General features: G+C 39.1%; 1 protein-coding gene across 4 annotated transcripts in view; it reads right to left on the bottom strand.

Moving 5' to 3' along the window:
- The window catches only part of NRP2 (neuropilin 2), a 147,954-nt gene that overhangs the window by 64,834 nt on the left and 56,276 nt on the right, over positions 1-26,844 (bottom strand). For all 4 annotated transcript variants that reach the window (XM_012546409.3, XM_023500681.2, XM_023500682.2 and 1 more), the window contains exons 8-10: positions 7,512-7,656; positions 5,833-6,182; positions 3,135-3,279 (exon numbers count right to left, since the gene is read on the bottom strand). In XM_012546409.3, coding sequence (XP_012401863.1) covers positions 3,135-3,279; positions 5,833-6,182; positions 7,512-7,656 — 640 coding nt within the window. The remainder of the gene's footprint in view (positions 1-3,134; positions 3,280-5,832; positions 6,183-7,511; positions 7,657-26,844) is intronic.

A 26,844-nucleotide genomic window follows, 5' to 3' on the forward strand; every position in this document is an offset into this window, starting at 1 on the left:
GTTGGGGGGGGGCTCTTGCAACAAATGGTTATAATGTGGTATCTTCACATAGAAGTTGGTCCAGTGTACGGCACTGCTCCCATTTCTAGGAAGATTCCTTTGCTCTGTTTTTTAGGATCAATAATAACTAGCATTCATGCTACACATTTAGGTTTACAAATACATTAACATCTCATTTAATTCTCAAAGCAATACCGTGAGATAAGTAAGGTAGATGGTATAATGGTTAGAGCACTTGACTTGGAATCAGGATAAACCTGAATTCAATCCCCCCAGATACTTAAATGCTATGTGACCCTCATCATCTGTAAAATGAAGATTAAAATAGCACCTACTTCTTAGAGTTGAGCACTTTGCAAACCTTAAAATGTTCTTTCTTGGTCTCTCTGTGTCTCGTCTGTATCTCTGAATCTTTCTCCATCTCTCTATGTGTCTGATTGTCTCTTTCTGTATCTTTCTCTGTCTCTGTATCTTTCTCCATTTCTCTGTATCTCTCTCTGTCTCTCTCTGTCTCTCTCTCTCTCTCTCTCTCTGTCTCTGTCTCTCTGTCTCTGTCTTTCTCCCACCTCCTTCCCCCATATTTTCCCTGTTTGATAGATGAAGAAACTGAGGTTGACCAAAGCAAATGACTTGTCTAGTTTCTGAGACAGGATTTGAACTGATGGCTTCCTGATTATAAACCCAGCTAGCTCTTTATCCACTTAGCTGCTTATGTTCTGATCCTTTGTCAAACATCCTTCAGGATATGATTTAATAAATGCTAGGAGCTGAAAGAAATCACTAAATACTTGGAATGGTTTCTCATGCCTGACTTCCCCTTCTTTTAGTTGTTAATTCCGGGCACATAAACCTTTCTGTTCTCCTTTTCAGCATTTGCCTCTTGCTCACAGCAAACACCAAATAACCTCAGAGCTTTCTCATTTGTAAGCTCAAATTTGTTACCGACTTCAGACTGAGTCTTGAAGCAAAAGGATGATAAATAGTTTCATTAAAACAAAAAAAAACAGGTGAAAGTGATGTGTCCAATAACCTGTCCCTAGCTGATCCCAAGACATTATCTGATTGGTTATCATTTACAGGGTGGGATGAAAAGATTATCTATGAACACTGTGATTTAGGGCAGAGTGATAGCTGGGAAGGAACTCAGAAGAGGGAACAGACCACATGGGTCAGGGAAATCATTCCTTAAAGTGGTCAAGAGAGCCAAATGTGTAGAGATGATTGGCACAGATGATGGAGAAAAACAAAAGGGAGGGTGGGAACACAATTTGTGGTTGTGAAAAGGAAAGAGAGGATATGTCAGGTTCTCTTCTCCACTGTCCCAACCATGTCTGATGTCTGTCCCATCTGGGGACAAGGAAGCCACTGCCCATCAAAACGGTGAAGTTGTTGAACAATTGAAACCAGATGTGTGTAACTTCAAAGTCAGAAGAGTGGTCACAGGGTAAGACTTTTCCAGCTGTGATCTTCTGAGGAAGGAGGTCGGCAGGGCTTTGAAATCAGAAGCTTGTCGCTGACCAGTCACCAGTGTAATTGAGGGGTGGAGGAAGGAGGAGGAGGGGGAGGGACGGAGACCACTTGCCACTGGGCAGCTGGTTGTAAACAGGGTTCCAATTCCAAGATATACGAGCATCTTCCTGCCTGGCTCCATAAATGAAGTCGTCATATGTCAATGGGAGAGATTCTATTTTGCACACATGAAAACTAGTACCAGAGGACTTGAAGGTAGGGCCATGAGGTAGATTCATCTCCATCTTCTGTGACATGTAGGGATATATATTCCCAAGAGAAATGACTTTGTAGGATTTTCTTTTAATTTGAGGATGAGGGATGATAACAAGAAGCCTGATACCTATCCTAGACCATTCTGTGGGTATTCTCCTTTGGGGTTTTTCTTACAGAAGCAGCCTAGTATTTTATATAGTACTTTTACCCCTCATTGCTGAAAGATTTCATTCAGCCTTCCCAACATCCTTATTAGAAGGAGACAGGTAAGACACAGGCCAGGAAAACTGAGGCACTGCGATACCCAGCTGAGAGTAGGTAATGGGAACATCTAAGCCCGACCATACGCTGTGTCCTGATAGTACCTGGAATCTACTTAGCCTCAGAAAGTTGTAACTTAAACCTTCCCCTTGCTCTAGCTAGACTGAGCCCCTTTTGGCAGACAGGGGGAAAAAGAGAGCTTAAGATCTAGTGCCAGCCTTGGGGGAAAAGGGTGGGGCCAGAGCCAGAGAAAAGGAAGGGATGGATACACTTGCTCCCTCTGACAACTCCACTAGTAGCTCTCAGCAGGCCTCCTCCTCCTCATTAGTGTGAATTAAAGAGCTCTACTATGTCTGGTGCTACCACAGAGATGAGGAGATGAACAAAGTCCCAGCCACAAGCTTGGGGTGAACCATGTTCCCTTTAAGCTCCCCACAACAGGAACCCTCAACCAGCGAATACCTTTTACAGATGTGGCTTCTAAATGAAAATGAAGTCTCTTTACCACTGACATCTGGAGGCCAGATTCAGACTTAAACAGATTACTTTATTATTATGAGGTGGTTTCTTGCCCACTCCCTCTCCTTTTCTAAATCAACAGGAACAGCCCTTTAGCCTGAAGAGTCAGGATATAATTGAATTGGGATGGGTGCTGGGTTGTTGTTATTTGTTTTCAAGACTCTGAGAAAAATCTTGCTGAACCTGTGACTCACTGTCTGAAACACGAGCCCCACAAAATGGCCCGATGGCACCTCCATTCTCTGCAGAGGTGCAAAGTGCTCCATGTTACATCAGATGGGGTTGATAAATTAGTTCTTTTGCTGAACTATTATTAATTTCTTTTCTTGTTTATTCTTTGGTCTAAGGGATGGCCCCTTGGGAGGCAGAGACAAAGAAAAAATCCTGGGAAATGAAATTGATCTAAGAACAAAGGATAGCAATAAAAATTTAGTCTTAAAAATTGGCTAAAGTCTACAGATGGACTTTGGGCTTTAAGTTGGATAGGATTCTAATCCGGGTATGAATCTCCTTAATTTCTCTCCAGCCCAGGTATGTGAATGAATCTTACTCTCTCAGCGCAATCTCAGGGAAGACTGAATCTTAGCAAACCTGGTTCATGATAATTAAAAAGATACAAGGAACCTTACCTGTCCAGTCACAGCCCAGAATCTCCAGGCGCATCCCGATCCCAGCTGGCGACCACCTTTCTGGATATACCCGAATGTACTGGGCAGGAACGGGGTCAAACCTTCGGATATCTGGAGTGTCGTAATGCACGTTCCCTTCAAAGAGCTGCAAAGGGAACAAAGACAATTTGATTCCTCCCCCACGTGCTTTATATTCTCTGCTCCCATACCTGATCTGGTACAGGTATGGAATGATATTCAGCAATTGACATTCTATGGAGGCCAACCATCAGCCCTCTTCACTGGGTCTTGTAATCAAAGGACTATAATTATAATGGGACAATACATCGAAGATAACTTAGACAAACTCATTGTACAGATGAATAAATTGAAGTCCAGGAAATTTAAGTGACTCAAACTCATAAAGTCTTGAGCCAGAAGGTTTTCCTCTAAATGTGATCTCATTTTACAGAAGGCCCAAGGAAGGTATCACTTGCCCAAGGTCACATGGGTAGTAAGTATCAAAAGGAAAACTTGAATCCAGTTCCTCATATTCCAGTCACTTAACCCGAGGTATATTCTGGAGTATACCTGAGGTGTGGGGATGCCATGGGCTTACACATCTTTGACATCTGTGTAGACTTAGGGCATTCTATCCATCCTCTCAAAGTCTCAGGGTTCAAGGAAATTAAGTCATATTCAATATACACATCAGAATCTGAATAAATCTTGAAGTTTGCTGGAGGAAATAAAAGTGAGTTTGACACAGTCTGACTGCTTGAGAGTTCTTTATGTTTTGAAAATGGACTTTCTCCTCAAATGTTCATTAGCCAAACTGCCTATTCCTTTGTGCAAGAGATCATAGAACTACTGGCACAGAGTTAGAAGGAATCTCAGTAGGCATCTGGTCCAACCTGCTCAGCCTAGATCCTTTATAGAAGAAAATAATTGATCTGTAAATTCCTACTCATTCAAGTAGTAAGAAGCAGAGTGGGGATTTGAACTCAGGTTCTCAGATATCTAATTCAACTTTTTTTTTTCTTTCTGCTGTACTCCCTAGCCTCCCATGAAAATCTTGCCCAAGCTTTGAGAGCATATCCTTAGAATTACTCTGACATCCTAGACAAAAGGGAGTTCTCCCATTTTGGGGGGTCGCTGTTGGGGAGACAGGATGGGAAAGAGGAAAAGGGAAGGTGATAGGTGGGTGTGGGTGTTAATCAGAGATATCAATCCATGTGCTTTGCTGGCATATTCAGGCACCTGGAATCGGTTTACATCTCCTTTATTATTATTTTATTTTCAAGAACAGATCGCCCCTGTGGGTCTTGGGAACTTACTCCCAGATGGAGGAAGTTGGCCACTTTCTCTGTTCACAAGGAAGAATCTAACCATAGCTAAAATCATCTCAATTCCCATGTTTCCAGAGGGGCCCAGGAGAAGCTGTGGTCAGTCCTCTGTAGCAATGCCTGAAGCTTGTGGTGGACAGTTTGCCGTGGTTCGGGTTACCGACCCATAAATTCTGCCAAGATCCGGGAGTTATGAGTTTGGAATTTACATCAGTGTTCCCAAACCTCCACCCCACCCCTGGCCTCAGTTTTTGGAATGGAAACATTCTCAAAGCAGAGGAAGTTGAATACAGACCTGTTCTCTCCTGTCTTTCTTGGGCCCCTTAATTTTCAAAAGGGTTTAAAAAGCAACTGAAAAATCAGCCAGCCCAAAGGGAAAAAGCAGATAAATGTTCTTTCTCTCCCACAAAAGAGACCCAATTTACTAGCTCATCACCAGGGACTTTCCTTTCTTCCTTGAGAATAAAGCCAACCTTCATTTCTCAGAGGCAAAGAGGCAAGAGATTAGTGACCTTGACTTCCAGCCCAGATAAAATTTGTCTTTGGAAGATTATTTGACCATCCACTTTGATGTGGGAATGATAGAGATAGAACCAATCAAGATCACCAGAGAAATGGAAAGAGGTATACTCATCAACAGGGATGACTAGGTGGCACAATAAATAGCGAGCCAGGTCTGGAGACAGGAAGACCTTCAGAAACTCCTAGTTGTGTGATCCTGGGCAAATCACTTAACCCTATTTGTCTCAGTTTCCTTATCTGTAAAATGATCTGGAGAAGGAAATAGCAAACCACTCCAGTATCTTTACATAGGAAATCCCAAATGGTACCACAAAGAGTTAGATTTGACAGAACAATACCATCAATGACATACTTAACAGAGAAAAAGAGTTGTTTCCAATGCTCCATCCCTATCCTGTACTTCAAAACCTCCTCTCTCTTGCGTTTGCTTCTATGTGGCCTAGATGGCACAGCCTGACTGGGAATTAGAATAACCTGAGTTCAAATCCAGCCTCAGATACATATTAACTGTGTTACTCTGAACAAGTCACTTTATTTCCATCTGTCTCAGTTTCCTTCAATGTAGGAATTAGATAAATAACTAGATCAGGGATGTCAAACTCAAATAGAATTAAGAGGCCACTAACTCTTCATAATGATCCCTGGGTATCATTAACTTAGAAAACCACATATCAACATTATTTGTGTTCTACTATATTTTTATTTATTTTGTTAATTGTTTCCCAATTAATCTGGTCCCCTACTACCACCACTGGGAAATTTTGCACACTTGACACTCTGATCTGGAGAAGTGACCCACTCCTAAAGTACTCCTCCCTCTTTGGTTAGAATTTGAGAAATTTTTTTTTTACCTTAGGTTGTAGGGTTCTTGGATCCTCTATGTACTCCCAGTCCTTTCCATTCAAACTGTACGACACCTTGAACTTTCGCACAAAAGCTCGGGCCTCCACGGCAGTGATGGAATCCCCACCTCGAGCTCCCTGGATGATGACCCCTTTCACTGTCTTGGGCACTCCCAGATCCACCTGCAGCCATTCTTCCCCAGGCTGAGCCTGTGGGATGCGGGGGAACCAGCCTGAGCGGCTGCTCACCAGACGGGCCACGCTTGGACTCCAGAGGTATTCGCGAGTGGAGGAGGCTGTGATCTGAGAGTCTGCGATCAGGCCAGAAAGCATTCCCAGCATATTGGAGCAGGGAGCATCTGCAGAGAGAGCGGGGATTGAGAAATGTACAAAGTGCCATTTGCTTGAGTTGATATCTCACAGGCAGAGTACCATCCCGTAGTGTGTATGTATCAGGGTTCAAGATAGGGCAACTGAGCAGATGAAGTGCTGAGCAGAGTTCGAATCCCACCCTCTGATACTAACTCTGTGAGTAAGGGTAAATCACTTAGCCTTAATTTCTTCAACTCTAAAATGACTAGATGTTAGCTTCTAAAGCTGCTTCCAGCTCTAAATCAATGCTGTGAAATATGTTTTCCTAGACCAGCTCAATAAGCAAGCAAAGGCATGAACCACTGGGTTTATGCCCAAGCGAGCACTGGATCTAATCTGAGGAAATCTGGGTTCAAATCTCAGCTCCTCCATTTACTGGGCTATCTGACTTGGGAAAAGTCATTAAAAAAAATATCTCTTTAAGCCTCAGTTTCCCCATCTGTAAAAGAAGGATAATTATATGAGTATTCACATAATTGGGAGAAAATTTTGTTAATGCATTAAACGTGTGAGTTGTTTATTATTAATGTCATCATCACGCATGAACACTCAATAGAGCATCACTTTAGGCTGCACCAGCCCATACAGGTCTCACGCTCCTCTGAAATCCTATGCACTTATCATCAGCACAGGAAATTTGGTCCTTAATTGTTCTTTGCTTCAAAAACTGTTGCCTGAATGCTATAGAATTAAAATGACCATTGGCCCCAAATGATAGGGCTGAGAAGGTACCCAGTTACAAAAATGAGCACAAAAATAATTCAAATCATGTCTGATATTGTGAATATGCATTGTTTTATTGCATTTTTGTTCTTCATAAGGGATCACTCCCTGAAGATGAGGGGAGGAGTCCATCAGAAAATGTAGGTGATAGAAATCCAAAAAAGACTCCATAAATTTATCTTTTAAAAACTGTTCTGGTATTTTGACTGACCCACTACTGAATCAACACAGATTAAGGCACCGCCCTCAAGCTTTAGATATCCTTAGGATGAAACAACTTGCAGAAGCATCCACCATATCTAGTCCAAAGTACTAAGTACCATTTACTCCCTTTTTTTGGGGGGGAGGGATCTGTAGAAGAAGGAAGAAAGGGATCTCTCTGCCCACTCGGCCATAGTAGCAAGGGACTTGGACAGGATTTCAGATACAGAAAAGGTGAGTGAGGTCACTGACTTGCTGAGGCCCCTGGGAAGAATCCACTGGACAGCAGGATAGCTTGATTCTGTCACCTGCCTCCCAAAGCGTCATTTGGGCAAAGAACTGAACAAAGGAAGAAGAACAGAGGATGTGGGGGCAAAGTAGGCTGATCTTACCTGTAATTCGGCAGCCAAAGAGCTCAAGCCTCAGAGCAATGCCCGTGTGCCAGGTCTGAGGGCGGATTCTGATAAACCGAGTCAGCACCGGAGTATGAATCTTGTTCAAAACCACTTCAGTTGCATCATTGTTGGCTTGAAAGACCTATAATATGAAACCAAAATGTGCTATTCAAATCTATTTTTTAACTTAGCTACACATAGTTACTGTGACATAGGACAAGTCTCTTAATTTTCTCTTCAGAGCGGAGGATGGGGTTGGACTAGAAAGCTTTTGAGCTCCCTTTCAGCTATGATCTATGATTCTATGAATCTGAGAAGCTTTCACTGACCTTTGCTTCCCCAAACCCCAAACATCACAAGTGTTTCTTTTCTATCATGAAAAAATACCTATTTTTCATATCTTCTCTAGCTTTAAAACAATAAATGGTTTTCACTAAAAACTTTCAGGGAGGGAAATTTCACCCCTGAGCCAAGAAGGGTTTAGCTCAAAAGTGAAGCATTTTAGAAAACATAAACAAACAAAAATACAGACTTGAAATGGAAAAATATCCAGAAGCCTGAGAAACAATCATTGTGATTCCTTTTGAGGAGAGCAGACTTTATCCACTTACCTGAATTGGAATTTAGCTTTCCTGTATGCAAGCAGATATACACATGTGATACACATACAAAGATACAAACATGCAAACATGTAGACATACACTTTTTTCCCCTTGAGGAAATAGTTAAATGACTTGCCCAGGGTCACACAGCTAGAAGTATTAAGTGTCTGAGGTCACATTTGAACTCAGGTTCTCCTGACTTCAGGGCTGGTGCTCTATCCACTGCACCACCTAACTGCCCCTAGACATACACTTTTAGAGACACATGCATGTAAATAAATTCACATGCAAATACACAAAAATACAAACATGTTAAAATGTGGATATAGACTTTTAGAGACATGTACATTTAGATATATTCACATACAAATACTGACACATAAACACAGAATTAGTGACATAAATGCAGATAGACACAAATCTGCAGAGATAGAATTTAGCTTTCCTATATGCAAGCAGATATACATAAAACAAACACACACAAAGATACACAAAAATGCAAACACACAAAAATGTGGACATATACTTTTAGAGATATGTGCATGTAGATATATTCACATACAAATACTGACACATAAATTAGTAACATAAATGCAAATAGAGATAGACACGTACAAATGCTCACAAAGACACAATCATATTGTTATAGACCCAAAAATAAAGATTCACACAGAGATGTTGAAATACATATAAATGCTAAGACACAGACACAAATACACACAGATACAGAGACAATCGAGTATATAGATTCACATAGATACAAGTAAACACATAGATATAGACACATGAGTACAGAGATACATACCGAAACAGATACATTGATACAGATACAAAGGCACAGAGATGTAGCCACACACAGACAGATACAGATAGAAACATTTGGATAGGGATGCACACACAAACACACGCACAAATTCATACAGATCTTTGCCAACACACAGATGTACACACATCTACATGTCTGGCATCCTAAAGAATTAACATAGCACTTCATGGAAGGCCCTATCCAATCCTTTCTATCAGTTGCATACATATTTCCCCAGCTCCCACACAAATCCATGAGTGTGAGGATGGAGAACTGTCTCAGTACTCTTCCCCTTCCAGCCTCCGCCAACCAGCACATTAAATGCTCTCGTTCCCCTTTGTTTCACAGTCAGATGTCCAAGCGACCCCTCCATGCCCAGCCTCCCTGCCTTCTGGAGAAGTCACCTCCAGGTAATGAAATCCATCCCTGTCCCCATCTGACCAATATGCATCTTATGGGAGGAAAGGCTTTTTGGGGCAGCTTCTGATTCAACATGGTAGAAGCCAACTCCTAACTTACCAGATGGCCAGAATCAATAACTACCATATGGACCGTATGTTTTTTCTGTGTGTGTGCTCTCTTGTGTTTTTTTTTTTTTTAACTAACTGGGGTAAGTGTACTTCTGTTTCTGTCTTGGTTTTCAGGGCTTCAGGGTAGATAAAGCAAAAACAACAACAATAACAAAACAAAACCCCTACCTAAATCCTAGAGCCAAACTATCCAATTTGCCTGTCATTTTAAATGAGTTCTTCATATTCCACAATGATCAACGCTGGGATGCTAAAGCCATTTCTTTTTGAAGAGGAAAAGCTGGATGCTCCAATTTCTGTTTCTTAGAATATGACAGACTTCCAGGGCATTGATGGGACTGGAGCATTATTTGTTTCAAGTCAGTGGTTTCCTAGACACTGGGGATAGTTACCTGGCTCACACTGTTTTCTTGAACCTTATGGAGCTGCCAGTCACTGAAACCTTAATGTTGTGGGTAGGAATGGTTTTAAGTGGAAGTAGGGGGCATATCATGTAACTGATTGGCAGTCTGTCTCTAGCAAGGGGCAATAATTGAGCCATAAAAGAGCCTTGGATTACAGGGAAAACAGGAGGAACAGAAGCTGAAATTAAGCTTTTCTCTGGCTAATCCACTTACTTTAGGGCTAAAGGTAACACCTAACAATATAGAACCTGACAAGTACACTAGGAAATGCATCATTTTGTTAAATACTCATGACTTGCTATTGGGCAAAGTCAAAACTAAAGTGATAGTTATCATGAAAGCTACCTGCTATGGGATATGTGTTGTATGTGGAATATCAAAATAAATAAAACCATTCCCTCTTAAATAAATGGTCAAAGAATATGTATAAGTCGTGCTCACAAAAAGAAATGAAAACAATTGGCCACCATAGAAAGATCATCTAAATCAATAATGAGAAATACAAATTAGAACAGCTATAAGGCTTCACCTCTCACCTAGCAGATTAATGAAGATGATAAAAAAGTAAAAATGATAACTGTTGAAAGAACTATGGGAAAATAGACAGACTTGCGTACTGTTAACTGGGATTACAAATAGACTGTTCTGAGAAAGAATTTGGAATCATACTGGAAAAGACATTAAAATATACATTCCCTTAGGCTCCAGCACTACAACCACTGGGCATATACCCCAAGAAGGTAAAAAACAAAAGAAAAAAATCTTGTTTATACAAAAATACTTATAGCCTTATTGATGATAGCAAAAACCAAAAATGAAGCATACGGATAATAAAATTGCATCACATCAAAAATATGATGGAGAAGTAAGAGAAATTTTGGAGAGTTTCTTTGAATTGATGCAGAACAAAGTAAGCAAAAGCAAGAGGACAAATTAGATCAAGATCAATAAAATGTTAAAGAAAGCAACAATGAAAGACATCAATGTAGTGGAGCACCAACTTCAGAGGACCAATGATGAAACCTAATTTCCTTCCCTCAACAGACAGGTGGCAGAGTCTAGGCATGCGACAAAGTATGGTTGTCAGATGTGGTCAATGTATTGGCTTGTTTTGGTATTGTTTGTTACAAAGGAGAGTCATTAGAAAGTAACAGCAATGCAGAAATTAAACATTTGTTTTGGAGAGAGAGAGAGAAAGGGAGAGAGAGAGAGAGAGAGAGAGAGATAATGAGAACCAACAATCAATGAAGTTTTCTTTACTTTAAAGCCAGAGAAAATGAAACAAAGAGAACTGACTTTCTTTTTGTTTTATTCTTTTATTTATTTTTTATAGGCATACATATTTATACAATTATCTTGCTACACAAGAAGAATCAGATCAAAAAGGAAAAAAAATTGAGAAAGAAAATAAAATTCAAGCAAACAACATAAGAAGTGAAAATGTTATGTTGTGATTCACACTCGGAGAACTGACTTTCTTGAGAGAAATAAAAGGCAGAGTAAAAAGGAAAAATCTTTATCTCTCTCTTTCTAGCATAAAGTACCTTTTCCATTCTCACAAAGATACTGACCTTTACCCATCTACAATACTGCTACTCTCCAGTTGCCTCTTCCAAATGATGATTTCACTGTCTTACTATTAATAATGAAGGAGCATGGAGGAAAGGGGAGATAAGAAAGGTAGGGACAAGAAAAGGGTACTATCACTGACTTCCCCTCTATAAGATGGAATGAGCGAGACCTGGGGTGGGAATTTAGAGTATTCTATAAATTCTCAATAACTAATCATAATTTGATGATGAAGGGTGGGATGATGCAGCCAGAGAAAGCCCTGGCTTTCAAGATCATCCTATTTTCACGTCTGTGTTGGCTAGTGCGCATTATAGCTTTGAGAAGGATGAAGGAATTTTGCCTGCAGACAAGAGACATTAATGCAGTTCTCCTAGAATCTGAGTTGCTGAGGCAGAGATATTCTTTTTTTTTTCTTTTTTGGCAAGCCTGGGATGAATTCAGCACCATATCCCCAAAGGGTGTTGTCAGCAATCAATACTACCAGGAATATCCTGATCCCCAAAGATCTTGGACTGGGTGCTGATCTGTATGTGTGGCCTTCATTAGGTTGGTGCTAAGTAGCCTTAGAAAGAAAAAAAAAGCTTTGTTTGCAAATGTGAGTATGTAATTGAAGTTTTGAGCAGATCTAAACTTTAACAGAGCTACTAATCTGTAGCATATATATCACGCTGGTACCGTTTAGAAACACAGCATGGCTTATGTGTTTTTAATATCCTATTTTATCCTATTTGACCCCCCTCCTTTGGCAGTCTTGGCAGCTAACACCAAACACCATTCCCCTCCCAACCTTCCTCAAACCCCCTTAAGTGAGGGAATGATTGCTACTTTAGACTGGGATACAGTGATGTAGGATGTATGTATGTCAGGTTCTGGGGGCTGGATGGTAGGTATGTGTGCCTGCACATTTCAGTGTTGGCCTGTGATTGTGGTCAATGTGGACATAAGTGTTTTCAATGTTAAGGCTGCTCCTGAAGAATGTCTATACTTGTAAGACTGACCTCTGTATTCATCAGGAAACTGTAATATAAAAGGCAACAAAGCCTAATGAATAAAGGGCTAGTCTTGGAAAAGAAAATTATCTGAGTTCAGATTCTGCTGCCACTACTAGCCATGTGATCATGGACAAATTACTTAACCAATTTCTGGGCTCTGGGATAACTCACTCCCTAAGACTTGAAGTTAGACAAATTGCTGTAGCAATGTGGAACTCCCTACATTGATGAAATGATAGGAAGGAAGGAAGGAAAGAAGGAAGGAAGGAAGGAAGGAAGGAAGGAAGGAAGGAAGGAAGGAAGGAAGGAAGGAAGGAAGGAAGGAAGGAAGGAAGGAAGGAAAGAAGATTGAAAGAGAGATTTGGACTTGATCTATCATCTCACAATCATGAATTGAAAGCTGGAAGGGACCTGAGAGGACATCAAGCCTTACTCACTCATTTTACAGATAAGACACAGAGAGATTAAATGACTTACCCAGGATCATACAGCTATTGTCTGAAGTGAGATTTGAACATGGATTACAAGTCCAGTGCCCTGTCCACAACAGAATCTTGGCTAATTTGAGTCACAGAGTTTAGTTTAAAACTTCCCTCCCCCTGGGTTTTCCCCATCGAGGAATATTCCACTCCAGTTAGAAATCTAAAAAATGTTTGAAATCTTTTTGTTTTGAGTTGTTTGTTTGTTTTTGCCTGGGTCCTTCCCAGTTTTGTTTTTACTTTTGGTTTCTTCAGATTTAGATCTCTTCTCTGATCCATGTGCTGCCCACTCACTCACTTGTGCTGACTTTAACGTCATTATACCTTTCCCCAGCCCTCAGAGTTCCAGTCCTCTGCTTTCTTAGTGAGCTAGGGCCTGCTTCATGTGAAGACTTTTCTAATCTAACTCACAGCCTGAGCTGCAGCTTCCCTGGGGCAAGAGGAGCTTTTGTCTAGTTACAAGAGTTATCTCCATTAACACACAGCTCCCCAAAGCACAAATATCCCATGGACAAGGATTGCTCTGGGTATATGGGCCCAAGTAGGCCCTAACCCATTATATGGGTTCAATAAATAGTAAAAACATACCTTGTTGACAGTTTCATTCAATAACAGTTCAAATTATTAATAACTAAGAATAATGAATGACAAAGCCTGAGTCCTTACATATTATCTTTCACCCAAAGATATCAAAGCACAATTTATGAGAATCCATTTTTTTATGAAATATTAAGCAGTTTCTATTTCTTTTGACCCAATGGATTTATAAGGTCTCTATTTTTCTCCCTGCATCTTCCCTATTTATAGCTGGTAAATGCCATCATATATTATACATCTTTACGATTTTCTTAGTGCTTCTGTGGTTTTAGAATCACCTCTCTTATTTTTTTTTCTGATCAAATTCTTTTAGATGGGCTCTTGGCTTCTGAACTAGTCATTATAAGGTAAGGGTTGTGTGCCTGAGGAATGGTGCCAGGAAGCTGGTTTTATTCCCTGCTCCCTTTACTGATTCACTGAATCACTGTGGGCAAATCGATAAACCTCAAATGCCTCAGCTTCTTCTTCCAAAACATATAGTTGGTAACAGACTCAAAAATAAACAGTCAAATTTACCACCACTCCCTGCAAGACCAACTAGGCCTGTGCAACCCAGTGAGAACTAAATTATGGGTAAAAAATAAGGTTCTGAATTTAAGTCAATAAAACATGCTTTTATTAAACCCCTACTGTGAATGAGGCATTGTGTTAGGTTCTGGGGAACCAAAAGCAGAAAGAAAGAAAGGAAGGAAGGAAAAAGGAAAGGGAGGGAGGGAGACACTGAGGGGGGGAAAGGAGGGAGGAAGGAAGAAAGGGAGGTAAAGAGAGAGGAAAGAAAGGAAAAAATTCCTGCTCTCAAGAAGTTTACATTTTAATAGGGGATAGAACTAAAAGATGAATAGAATGAGGATTAAAATCATTAAAACCCAAGTACTACCTTATTGCTTAAAGAAAAAAAAAGCAACTTTATATCTATGATTATAAAATCAACTGACTAATATTAAATAGAAAATCAGTGGAGTGTGATAACATGCAAACATAAAGAGCAAATTTTGACAAATATACTTTTTTAGACATCTAATTTTTTTTTTACTAGCAAAAAAGAATCAGAAGTCACGGAGCATACGCATTCTTGTTAACTTTAAATTAGAACATCCTAAAATTGATTCTTCATTCCCCAAAGAAAAAGAAGGGGAGGGCAAAAGTGTGAATTTACTCCCTAAGCAAGATAGCAAGTGGAGGAGGTAGTGGTAACTATATTTTAGTTAACAGGTCATATTTTGAAAAAATCCAATATGGTGTGATGTACTCAAAAAGATTTCCTTCAATTACATCTCAGTGAACAGGATATAAACAGGATAATTCAGGATACAAAGTAGATTGGCTAATCCATTTTGTGCCTCATTGAATTTTAAATGTAATCCAGCATTTTCCAATTGATTTTTTGAGAACTTTGGTTGATATTCAGTTAGAGAAAATTGGGAAGTCAGTGGTGTCTCACTGATTTTCTGATTTATACAAATGAGTGCCCCCTCTGATTATTAAATTGATCAATATTTAATAAAAGTAGTTTGGATAGAGCTCCATCATATAGGACAAAACCCCCAACATTCTTTACTGTGGTTCTGAGTCCATAATCAAATAGCTCTTTAACATAAGACTATTTAAATCTTATATGTTTTAATGAATCATCTTGTAAAAGAAGCCAAAGATACCACACAGTGAAGTCTGCAAGGGCACCCTTTTGCCATAACCAATCTCATTGTAATTAAGAATGTGAAATGTAATAATTTTGCCAGCTTCTCCATGAATAAAATTCAATTTACTTTAAGCACTCACTTTCTTCTGTCCCTGATGTGCCTCTTCTCTAAGCCTAATTCTCAATCTCCCTGTTTCCCAATCCCCATTATCTAGTGGCCCTCTTTTGTCCCTCAATCCTGAAGTCATCTCTAGATTCTCTGGGGCTGTCCCTCCATGGTTTATGAAAGGTTTTCAAGACACCTAAAATATAGGTCTCAAAATAACCATTTATAACCCTTCCAATGTTATATAGTGATGACATATCTGGAAGCTAGTAATATCTCTCAATCATCTGCACAGTACAGGATGGTATAGTACTTCCTTTAGCTCTTTAGATGAGTTGATGTTAGATTTAAAAAAAAAAAAGATTTCTTAATTACAGCAGTTCAAAGTGGGTAATGAGTTCATCATCCCTGGAGAACTTCAATAAAAGGTTAGATGATCACTTGGAAACATTGTAAAGGGAATTCTGCTCAGTTTGGGGGTTGGATTGGAAGATCTTTGAGATTTCCTTCCAGTTTGGAGTTGCTATTATTCTAGGATCCCTTTTCCCCTTAAACTCTCATCCCTGTCCACCTCAGTCTTATTTTTTTATCCCCTTTCATTCCTTCTCCTAGCCTATTTCCAAATATGGATATCTCGGACATCTTCAAGCTTTTTTTTTTTTTCTATTTTCTTTTCAAATTAAGTGAAACCTGGAGAAAACACAGCCTTCAAAGCCCCCTCCATTGGAGTCTTCCCATCCCACTTTCACAACTCCCAGGAAGGGCTGACATGCTCTTGTATCGTTATAGCTACTTCCAAACCTTTGTTCTGCCATCATCAATCAAGGCCTTTCTCCTCCCAGTGATGGTGAACTCATTAACCCCCTGAGGCAGCCCATTCTGCCTTTGAAGAGCTCTACTTGTTAGAACGATTTTCTTTAGATTGAATCTGACATTACCTAATTGAAGGAAGAACAAGCTACTGTATCATCCTGTATGAATGACTGGCAGATGTTCCTGCCTTCCAGATGCATGCAATGTTCTCCAATTCTACTAGAACTGTCTCCTAACTTTCTCAATAAGTTTGAGACCTGGGTCCTGGTCTTCTCTTTACTTGTCCTATATCATCTGGAACTTCAGTATACATATTCAATATACATTCTAATCCTCTGATTCATAGTTCCTTGACCTCCTCGATAATCTCTACTATCACCATTTTGCTACAGCCACTTACTGGTCACCATAATCATCATTTAGAAATGTTTTGTTGTTGTTCAGTCACACCTCACTCTTCATGGTCCCATTTGGGGTTTACTTGGCAAAAATATTAGAGTGGCTTGACATTTCCTTCTCCAGCTCATCTTATAGATGAGGAAACTGAGGTAAACAGAGACTTGTCCAGGGTCATACAGCTAAGAAGTGTCTGACTTCAGATTTGAACTTAGATCTTCCTAGCTCCAGATGTGACACTCTATCCATTGCACTATCTCATCACTCACCTAGAAACACCCCACTTCTGAGACTTTGAATTCAGAAATTCCCTTATTGCCACAGTCTCCTGTCCTTTTGCCTCTTATTCTTATTGAACTCACTTTTTGTACTCTTTTTTTATCACCACCTGATTCTCTATTTTCTCTAAGAAATGTTTCTCTGTCTACTTCAAAGATTTGTCTTTGTACTTTGCCCTTGTACTTTCCCACTCCATCATCCACCCACAGAGAAATTTCCCAAAGTCTTGCCTACCTTTGACCCTCTTTTCCCTTGATTATGACAATGCCTTTCTCATAGTGAGCTCATCTGCTACCAGGGCTTGCACTATCATTTCTCTGGAAGTAAGGCTTAAATTTAGATATAGCACAGGCTCTGGATCCGCTCTCCCAATTATATATATATCTCCAGCTATAATCTCTCTCTTAAGCTCTGGAGCTCCATTGCAACTATCTAGCAGATACTCCACTTGCATGGAGGTCCTGCCAGCATCTCAAACTCAATATATCATTACCTTTTAGACAAAACCCACTCCTCTTTCTGCGTTCCTTAATTTGATTTGTGATATCACCCATGTTCAAATACTTGGTGCTATTTTTTAAACTCTTTTCTCTCTCCCTTGGTCCCAACATCTAGCAATCAAATGCTAACAAATAATGAAATGATTAAATGTATCATCTCCACTCCATTCTCATTGCCCTCACTGTAGTCTTGGTCCTTGATATCTCTCACTTGTACTATTATTATAGTTTCCCAATTAGTTTCTCTGCCTTCAATGTTTCTCAAAATCTCCCCAAACACTCATGATTGTCATATTAGTCTTCCTAATGCATAACTATCATTATGTCATTCCAATACTCAAAAAACTTGAATGATTCTATTTTGCCTGTTGAATGAAGTCCAAGCTTTTACCCTGATCAAACCTTCCATAATCCAATTTTGGCCCGCCAATTCCCTCATAAAGCTCATACTTTGGCAAAAATGGACTACTAACCATTGGATTAACTAGTCTATAAACATGCTGTGTGTTTTCCCACCTCCATGCCTTTGTTAACACCTTATCCTATACCTAGAATGTCCTTCCTCCCAGTTATGGGGATAGGGACATCCTTCCAATGCTTCTATCTCCATGAAGAGTAGGAGAATATCCATCTGCTTTTGATGAGATCAAGTTACCAAGCTTACAAAATGCATCCCATAGTTTTTTAAGAGCTGGCATATATGATTACTGAGCCACAGTAAAAGAACACATCTGAGACACAGAAGAGAGCAAGAGGAATTCTATAACATTGGAAAAGGAAAAACATTGAACCTCTATTCAAAAAAAGGAGAGAGAATAGAATTTGCAGATTCTAGATCAATAACTTTGATTTCAACATCTGGCAAAATTCTAGACTCTATGATTAAAGGACGTTTGGTGAACATGTAGAAAGGGATGAAGTGATCACAAATAATGAGCATGACCTCATTAAGAACAGGTCATCCCCCTAAAAGCCTTCATTTCTATTTTGACACAGTTATTAGACTAAAAAATCAGGACAATGCTACAGTTATAGTTTACATGGATTTCAATGAAGGATTTGGTAGAATTCTGGACCTGCAGTCAGGAAGACTCATCTTCCTGAATTCAAATTTGACTACAGATGCTTATTAGCTATGTGACCTTGGGCAAGTCACTCAATCCTGTTTGCCTCAATTTCCTTGTTTGTAAAATGAGCTGAAGAAAGAAATGGCAAGCCATTGCCAAGAAAAACCCCAAATAGGATCACAAAGGGTCAATCATGAGTGAAAGAAGTAACAACAACTCATGCTATTTCTGTGGAGAGAAATATGGACTAAAGCACAGTTAAGTGGGTTCTGAATGGGGAGAGTAAAAAAAAAAGGGGGGGGGAGCATTTATATAGCACTTACTATGTGCTGAGCACTGTACTAAGTGCTTTACAAATAGTATCTCATTTTGGTCCTTACAACAACCTTGCAAAACAGGTGTTGCTATTCCCATCTTACAGTTGAGAAAACTGAGGTAAACAGACTAACTGACTTACCTAGGTCACACAGCTAATAATTCCAACTCTGAACTCAAGTTTTCTGATTCCATCTATCCACTCCTCCACCCAACTGCTTCTAACAGCTAGCTAGCCTGCAGTCATTAATGTTTTTAACTTCAACGGAAAGTTTTTAGAATGCTCCAGGAATTTGTACTTGGCCTTGAACTATTTAACATTTTTATCAAAGACTTAGATAAAGGTATAGTTGTCAAATCTATCAAACTTGTAGATGAACAAAGCTGGGAGGGAATAATTAATATGCTAGATAATGGTCAGAACCCTAAAAGATCTTGACATCAGACTAGAACAATGGGCCAGATCTAATTTAAGATGAACCAAGAACTTAAAAGTTTTCTATCTGAGTTATAGAAAAACTCTACTTCAGAAGTTCATACTGAAGCACTATTTCTAAGGGGGAAAATGGTGATGGTAGTAAACTCTAAGCTCAATGAATCAATAGTGGGATATAGTGGCCAAAAAGCCAATATTATCTTGGGTTAGCATTAAGACAATTAAATATTTAAAATGAGAGAAATGGCAGTCCCTTCCTCTTTGTATGTCTTGGTATTTGATTCTGAGTACTCCAGTTTAGAAAGGACACTGACAAGAATATCTAGGAGGGTGACAAAGTTAGAGAAGGGTCTTGATATTATTTATTGTTATTATTATTATTATCAATAAAAGTAGGAAAAGAAGTAATAGCTAATAGTGCTTTTAAGTTTGATAAAAGTGGTGACATTGTTATATTATGGCATATATTTTATAACATATAACATATGTGTTGTATAAAACCAACATATTTTAAAACATATTACGTATGTTTTCTAATTTTATCTCACAAAAGCTCTGGAAAGTAGGTGCTATTATTATCTCTAGTTTATAAAAGAGGAAACTGAGGCAGACAGAAAATGATTTGCCCAACAAGAGGATTGTATAAATATGTTTATACATATTGGATTTAACATATTTTAACATGTCTAACATATATTGGATTGCTTGCCATCTATGGGAGAGAGGGTGGGGGGAAGGAGCAGAAAATCTGAAACACAAAGCTATGCAAGGGTTAATGTTGTCAAATTATCCATGCATATGTTTTAAAAATAAAAAGCTTTAAGAAAGAAAGAAAAAAGAAAGAAAAGAAAAGAAAAGGAAAGAAAGAAAGAAAGAAAAAAAGAAAGAAAGAAAGAAAGATTTGCCCAGGATCACATAGCTAGTAAGAATCTAAAGCCAAATTTGAATTCAAGTTTTTTTAAGTCCAGGTCCAATCCTCTACCTAAGGAACTCGGAATAAAAACTTTAGAAGGCATTGATTGCTTCTAGATGGCACAATGAATAGAGTTCCAGCACTGGAATCAGGAGGAACTGAGTTCAAATCCAGCCTCAGACATATTGGCTATACGGCCCTGCACAATTCACCAAATCCTATTTGCCTCAGTTTCCTTATCTGTTAAATGAAGGGGAGAAAGAAATGGTAAACCACACTAATATCTATGTCAGGAAAGCTTCAACTGGGATCACTAATAGTTGAATACACTAGAGCCACTGAACAATTTCAGTATTTTAATGCTCTTCAAAGGAATGAGACTTACTCCCCTTGGCTGAGTAAAAGGCAGAATAAAGAACAATGCCTGGAAGTTGTAGAGGGAACTGACTGATGTAAGGACAAAGGAAACCCTTCCTCAGAGGTAACTAGTCCCCCTTTCCCAGAGATCTTCAAGCGGCCTCAAGGATCATGCAATGACAAAATACTGGAGAGGATTCTTAGTGTAGTAGCTGGACCAGAGAGCCTCTGAGGTACCTTTGAATTTCCAGACTCTGTGCTTCTGATTCCCCACTCCCCCCCCAAGCTGGAAATGATCTCTTCCTTCACTGGGCTCTCAGAGCATGCCCAGAATATGCTGTGTTGTATTTCTGGGTGTATTTATTAGAGGTGATATTCCTCCCACTAGAGAGAAAATGCCTTAAGGCAGTTATTATGTCCCATTTAGTGGGGGTTTTTTCTTTTGAAGTGCCAGGCTCAGTGTTTTGCACATAAATTTTTAATTAAATATATAGTTCCATGAGATCCCCCTCTCCAGAAGCACTCATTCAAAGTCATGTGGCTCATCTCCCTGCTCTCCCTACAAATGAGTAAAACCCTTGTTGGTGAAGATATTCCAGGAGGGGTCCCTCATGCTGGTCCCTCACACTCCCATAACTATAACACTAAAGAGAGACTATGTTGCAGGCCTACCTATATAAACTACATAAAAAACCTTCAAGGTCACCTAGAATAACCTCTTTATTTCACAGCTGAGAAAACCTGAGGCCATGAGATGGTGAGATCGGATCAAGGTCTTACAGGTAGCAAATGGCAAAGCCAACTTTGAACCTGGGTCCTCTGAGAACTGTTCCCACCTGGCCTAAATGCCTCCTGGATAGAATGGCATCCTTATTAAATAAAGGCAGTGTAGCAGAAGGGAACAAACACCATCGAAGACTCAGAAGATCTGGATCCTACTCCCAGCTCTGATACCTTGGATCAATCAGGGAAGACCTTGGGAAAAACCTCAGTTTCCTAATCTATAAATGGGGGCAATAGTACTTTTCTAGATTGTCTTCAGGGTTATTATGACGAATAAATGAGATACTTTCATTAAGTTTTTGGTAAATCATTATATTGATATACATATACATATTTCTATCAAGATCTATCATACGTATAAATTTAAATGTAAGACATTATCGCTGTGATATCAAGAACTCTGTACTCCATCTAACCTATCTTAGAAGATTAATGAGAATCTCTGTCATATGCTTTGGAAAGCAGGCTCTATATAAACCCACTGCATAATATAAATGGCCCTACCTCTCCTGATAGGTGATAGCTACAGTTTCTTAGATGAGCTTGGCTTTCTAATCCTCAGTATTCAGACCCTTATCTCTTCATTAATTATGGTGTGACCTACCGCTTATTTTTACTCTGCTGCAACCTTCCAAGTGAGCTTAATTCTCAGGACTACAAAAGAAGGAGATTTTTCAAAGACAAAATTATGCGATCTGGAGCCCAGAGGTAGAAATTATACATGGGTTATTCTTTTTTTTTTAAATAAATATTTCTCTTTCCTAATAAATATTTTATTGCATCAAATTTTCTCCTTTTCAATCTATTTGGTGTGATTCATTTGCGAAAAAAAGAGAATGCTGGCTGGTAAGGAGGAGAAATTATATCAGGACTAAGGGTGGGCTAGGAGGCACAGCAAGGGAGAAAGGAGGAAATTGAAACTGGGGGAACCAGTTAACACACTTGAAGAATCTGTCCAAGAAACAGTAGCAACAACTCATCTTGAATGCAGGATTCGGGGCTGGTCTTCTCCCCATCCCCCATACCTTTCCCATACACTGTCCTTAATCCTAACCATCAGTTCTACAAATAAAAATAAATTGTTAATCAATGGATGTCATCCTGTTTAATTAATTTGTTGCACAAAATAGGAGAAAGGGGAACATGAGGATAGAATGATGTTAAGGTAGAGAATGCTTGCCTTCCTTCCCCTTTGTAAATCACATTACTGATTCTTAAAAAACTTCAAGGATAAAATGTTATTTTTTTCCATAATTGTTTTGTTCCAGTGGATGTGGGAATTTAGCCAGATGCAGAGTCAGAAGGGAAATTTGGGGAGTTAGGGGGTGAAGACTATGACACCCAAATGGTCATTTATGGCTGGGATGACCCAAACTTCTTTATTGTAGGGCTGGGATTGTCATCAAACAGTTTCTCAGGAAATAAAGGGAAAAGGGCAGAGGGCAAGAGTGTATATACAGAGGGGGATGGGAAAGGAAGCATCCTATTTTTGGGTGCAGGGATAGAGGTAGATAGGATGTGTGCTCATCCGTGTGTGTGTGTGTGTGTGTGTGTGTGTGTGTGTGTGTTTTGCTAGGCGTACTAGATTTATGGCAGGATTGCATTACCCCTATGGAGACTCTAAGCTCTGGAACATAGCATACTAACAGGATTAGGATTTTAGGATTTGAGACAAAAAAAGCATGAGCGGGGAGAAGAAAGAAATATTGTACAGGGTTTTGGGGAGCAGGAAAGGGAGCAAGAAAGAGAGAATGAGAGAGAAGAGTGAGTGTTGGAGGATACACAGAGTATTCTGAAGCAAAACAGATGAGGGAGATCTCTAAATAGGTCTTCTAAAGTTGGACAGAAAAGCAGTGGCAATCATTCGAATGGGACAGCTCAGAGGAGAGCCTTGAGTAGGGTGAAGAGGATCCTGCTCCCCCTCCAAGTTCTTTTCCCTGCACTAAAGATATCCTAAAATAGTAGTATTAGGGGTTTCAGGAGAACTTTCATTTCCCCAAAGTTTTGAGGTGGTGAGGGTGGGAAGATGAGACAAGGTCATTAGAAAGAAACCAGAAAAACCAGTGATATTCACTCTAAGGCAGGAGGACAGCTTAGGGATCACAGAATTTTCAAATCAGAAGGAAAAGCCAAGTAGCTTTTCAAAATTCAGACTGAATCCTGACAAATATTGGAGTTGAGGGACAGGGAGAAGGATGAATGTGACAAGCAGTTTGGAGAGATATTCCAGATTTGTTGGGAGACCTGTTGGTTGGGAACCTCTATCCCAAGACTAAGCAAGATCATTATTATCTAGACATGTTCTTTTTCATGTCTTAATGTTGTTTGAGTAGTTCTTCTGCCACAGTATACTACACTAAAGAGGGGCTAGGAAGTCCATCCAGTGAATTTTATTTGTAGTCTGGAAACATCATGGAGATAGCTTTTAACTGCATGAGACAACTCAGCCCCTACCAAACGTTCTGATGCAAAAAAGTATCTAAGCTTTTGAGTCATAAAGTTTTTCCTTTAGCTTTCTAAGGGGAGACACTAAGGGTCTAAGCTTATCCTGTGACAAATTGATAATGAGTAAATGCAAATACTAGGAAAGGAGGCACTGGATTTTCCTCCATTATAATTGAAGATACAGAAAAATGGGAGGTGGAATTAAACTGGGGGATACTGATATCAAAAACATAAGCCCGCTCTAGAAAATATGCAACCAAGATTGGGCTAAACTGGATATTCATATTTCAACAGTCATAACTTCTGAAGGCTGATACCCATCACAGGACATTAGTTTATGGTTTGAGACATCATCCTAATCTTATTTACAATAAATGCAATTACTACAACCAAAAGGAATAAAGGGCAGTGAGCCATCTAACAGAAAGTTTTAAAAGATGGCTGTTTTCTTTAAGGATCTAAAACTGATTCAGGAAAGAAATCTCCTTCTTTCTCAGATCTATGAGGATAGGAAAGGTCTATATTTGTCTGAGATGGCTCAGGTGCAGACCTGGACAACACAAGGGGCTGACTGGATGGCTTGTCAAGGTCCCTTCCAACCCAATGATTTGAAAAGAGGCAGATAACTATCCCACAGGGCCTTGTTACTCTTTAAAATTGATAACTTGCCTCTGCTGAAGAAGAGCTTTGTGGGGCTAATACATTAATTATATCTAGAGAGTGCCTTCCATCCAGAGATTTCAAAGTTCTTTGCCAACATTAACTAACAACAGAATCTGCATGTCCCTTTCACTAGAGAGAACAATTGAGGTATGGAACTATTTGATGACTCAGTTGGGAATAAAATTCTTGGAAAAGTTGTTTGTTTGCTTTTAAAGCCAGATCTGAAATAGAGATGACTTGTCCTAACCACTAGACTATTGCTTTACAAGGGATTTTGGTCCAAATATAGTTCATGGAGTGTTGTGAAACTCTCAGAGATTTCAAAGCAAAATTAATTTAAATTTACTTTAACATAGAAAAGCATCATTAAAGCTCACTTGATTGCGGGGTAGAAAGAGATGAATAGAGAGAATAAAGGTGGAAGAATCACAAAAGCAAATGGCCAATGAAGATAGTGGAGCCCCCAAAAGGTCAGGTATTTCTGCATTAGACTATATTGCCTAGAGCAAAAGATTTCCTTTGGATGCCCATTCCAGAGAGGAAGCCAAAGCTCTCCTCTTGCTTATTACTCTGCAATATGCCCTGTGAATATAAGATTCACAAAGGCTAAGTCACTACGCCTCTTGGTGCTTATTTCTTCATTAAAAATAAAAAAATCTCCTTTGTACATTATAGAATTGCCAAGGGAGATGAGATATGCCTGAAAGGCAATCTGTGCTTCTTGGAGGTAACTAGTTAATTCTTTGTGCTTCCTTGGATTCCATCCCTTCTTTCCAACCTTCTAAACAATGATATCATTCTAGAATCATTCTGGATCCTCTTGAGCCATTTATCCAGAAGCAATTAATAAGTTCCTTGACACCCTCACCCTGTTTTCTTTCCTCCTTTATTAGGATGTCTATCCTCAATTGCAATAATTATCAATGCAGAAACCAGAGTGATTTCAATGAAAAGGACATCAAACTCCACATGATCACCCTATACTGGTCTAACATTTTCTTTTTCTTAGATAAAAATCATGACTTACTTTGGATATAGGATCCCATACTCTCTCCACTTTAGAGATCTTGAACCAATCTGATCTCAACAGTTAAATGAAACAAGGTAAAGGTTTTGCACTAGTACTGGAAATATATCTCAAGGAAGCCAAAAGACAGAAGCAAAAGTCCAGGGCACACTAAAACATTCAGAGCAGCCCTCTTCATAAAGCAAAGAACTAGAAAAAAGTGACCTGGGGGATGGCCCCAAAACTATGTACAATTAGAAATGATGAATATAAGGAATTCAGAAAAATATGAGAGGATATAAACTGATGCAGAATAAAATATGTAGAACCAAGAGAATAATATAGACCGACTAAAACAATATAAATAGATAGATCACTGAAAGAAGGTGAACTTAAAAAAGAAATCCAGTAGAACAGCAACAAGATTATGTGATGATCAATTGTGATGGACTTGATCCTTTTTATCAATGAGATGATTTAGGCCAATTCCAATAGACTTATGATGGAGGGAGCCATCTCCATCCAGAGTGAGGATTGTGGAAACGAAATATGAATCACCAATATAGTATTTTCACCCTTTTTTGTTGTTGCTTGTTTGCTTAATTTTTTTCTTTCTCATTTTTTCCCTTTTGATCTGATTTTTCTTGTGCAATATGATAAATGTGGAAATATGTTTAGAAGAATTGCACATGTTTAACCTATATTGGCTTACCTACTGTTTAGGGGAGGGGGGAAGAGAAGGAAGGGAGGAAAATTTGGAACAAAAAGTTTTGCAAGTGAGTGTTGAAAATTATCTTTGCACATATTTTGAAAAATAAAAAGGTATTTTTATTAAAAAAAAATAGTGGAGATTCCAAAGAATAGATCGTGAAATATGGCTCCTTTCTTATACCATGGAGAAAAAGAAGAAGCATGGTAGAATGTTGTATTTAATACCCCTTTTTTCAACTCATCTTATATATTACTCTGTGTACTCTCCAGTTCCACTACACCGGATGACTTATAGTTTGCCTGTATAGTATTCTGTCTGACATCTCTATATCTTAGCCTCATGTTTGGAATGCACTCCCTTTTCACCTCTCCACTTGGAATCTCTGATTTCCCACAGGCCTCAGTTCCAGCAACCCTTTCTATCTGAAGCCTCTCTTGATCTCTTCATGCCTGGAAGTAACTCTCTTCCCAAACCATCATGTATTTATTTTGTATATATCTTAAATATACATATATATATATATCTTATGTATATGTGATATATGTCTTATGTATATATGTGATATATATCATATATTTGTATATATCTTAAATATAAATATATACATACTGTGTCCCTTCCCCCGATATATAAGCACCTTGAGGACAAAAAGCATTTCACTTTTGTCTGTGCATTATCAGTGCTTAGCAGAGTTGCCTGGCCAGCGCAGGCTCTCAATAAAATGTTTGTTGGTTGATTGATTTATATAGCTCTCTGTAGTTACAAGGCATTTTACATGCATGATCTCATTTAATCCTCATAGTCACCCATTTGAAGCAAGTAGTCTTACTTTACGATAAGTAAATTGATGCTCAGATGAATAAGTGATTTGCCTTGAGGCACATGGCTTGTTAGTAACAAAGGTAGCATTCAGACCCAG

Source organism: Sarcophilus harrisii, chromosome 3 (genome assembly GCF_902635505.1).
Source record: "Sarcophilus harrisii chromosome 3, mSarHar1.11, whole genome shotgun sequence".
In the NCBI taxonomy this organism is placed as follows: Eukaryota; Metazoa; Chordata; class Mammalia; order Dasyuromorphia; family Dasyuridae; genus Sarcophilus; species Sarcophilus harrisii.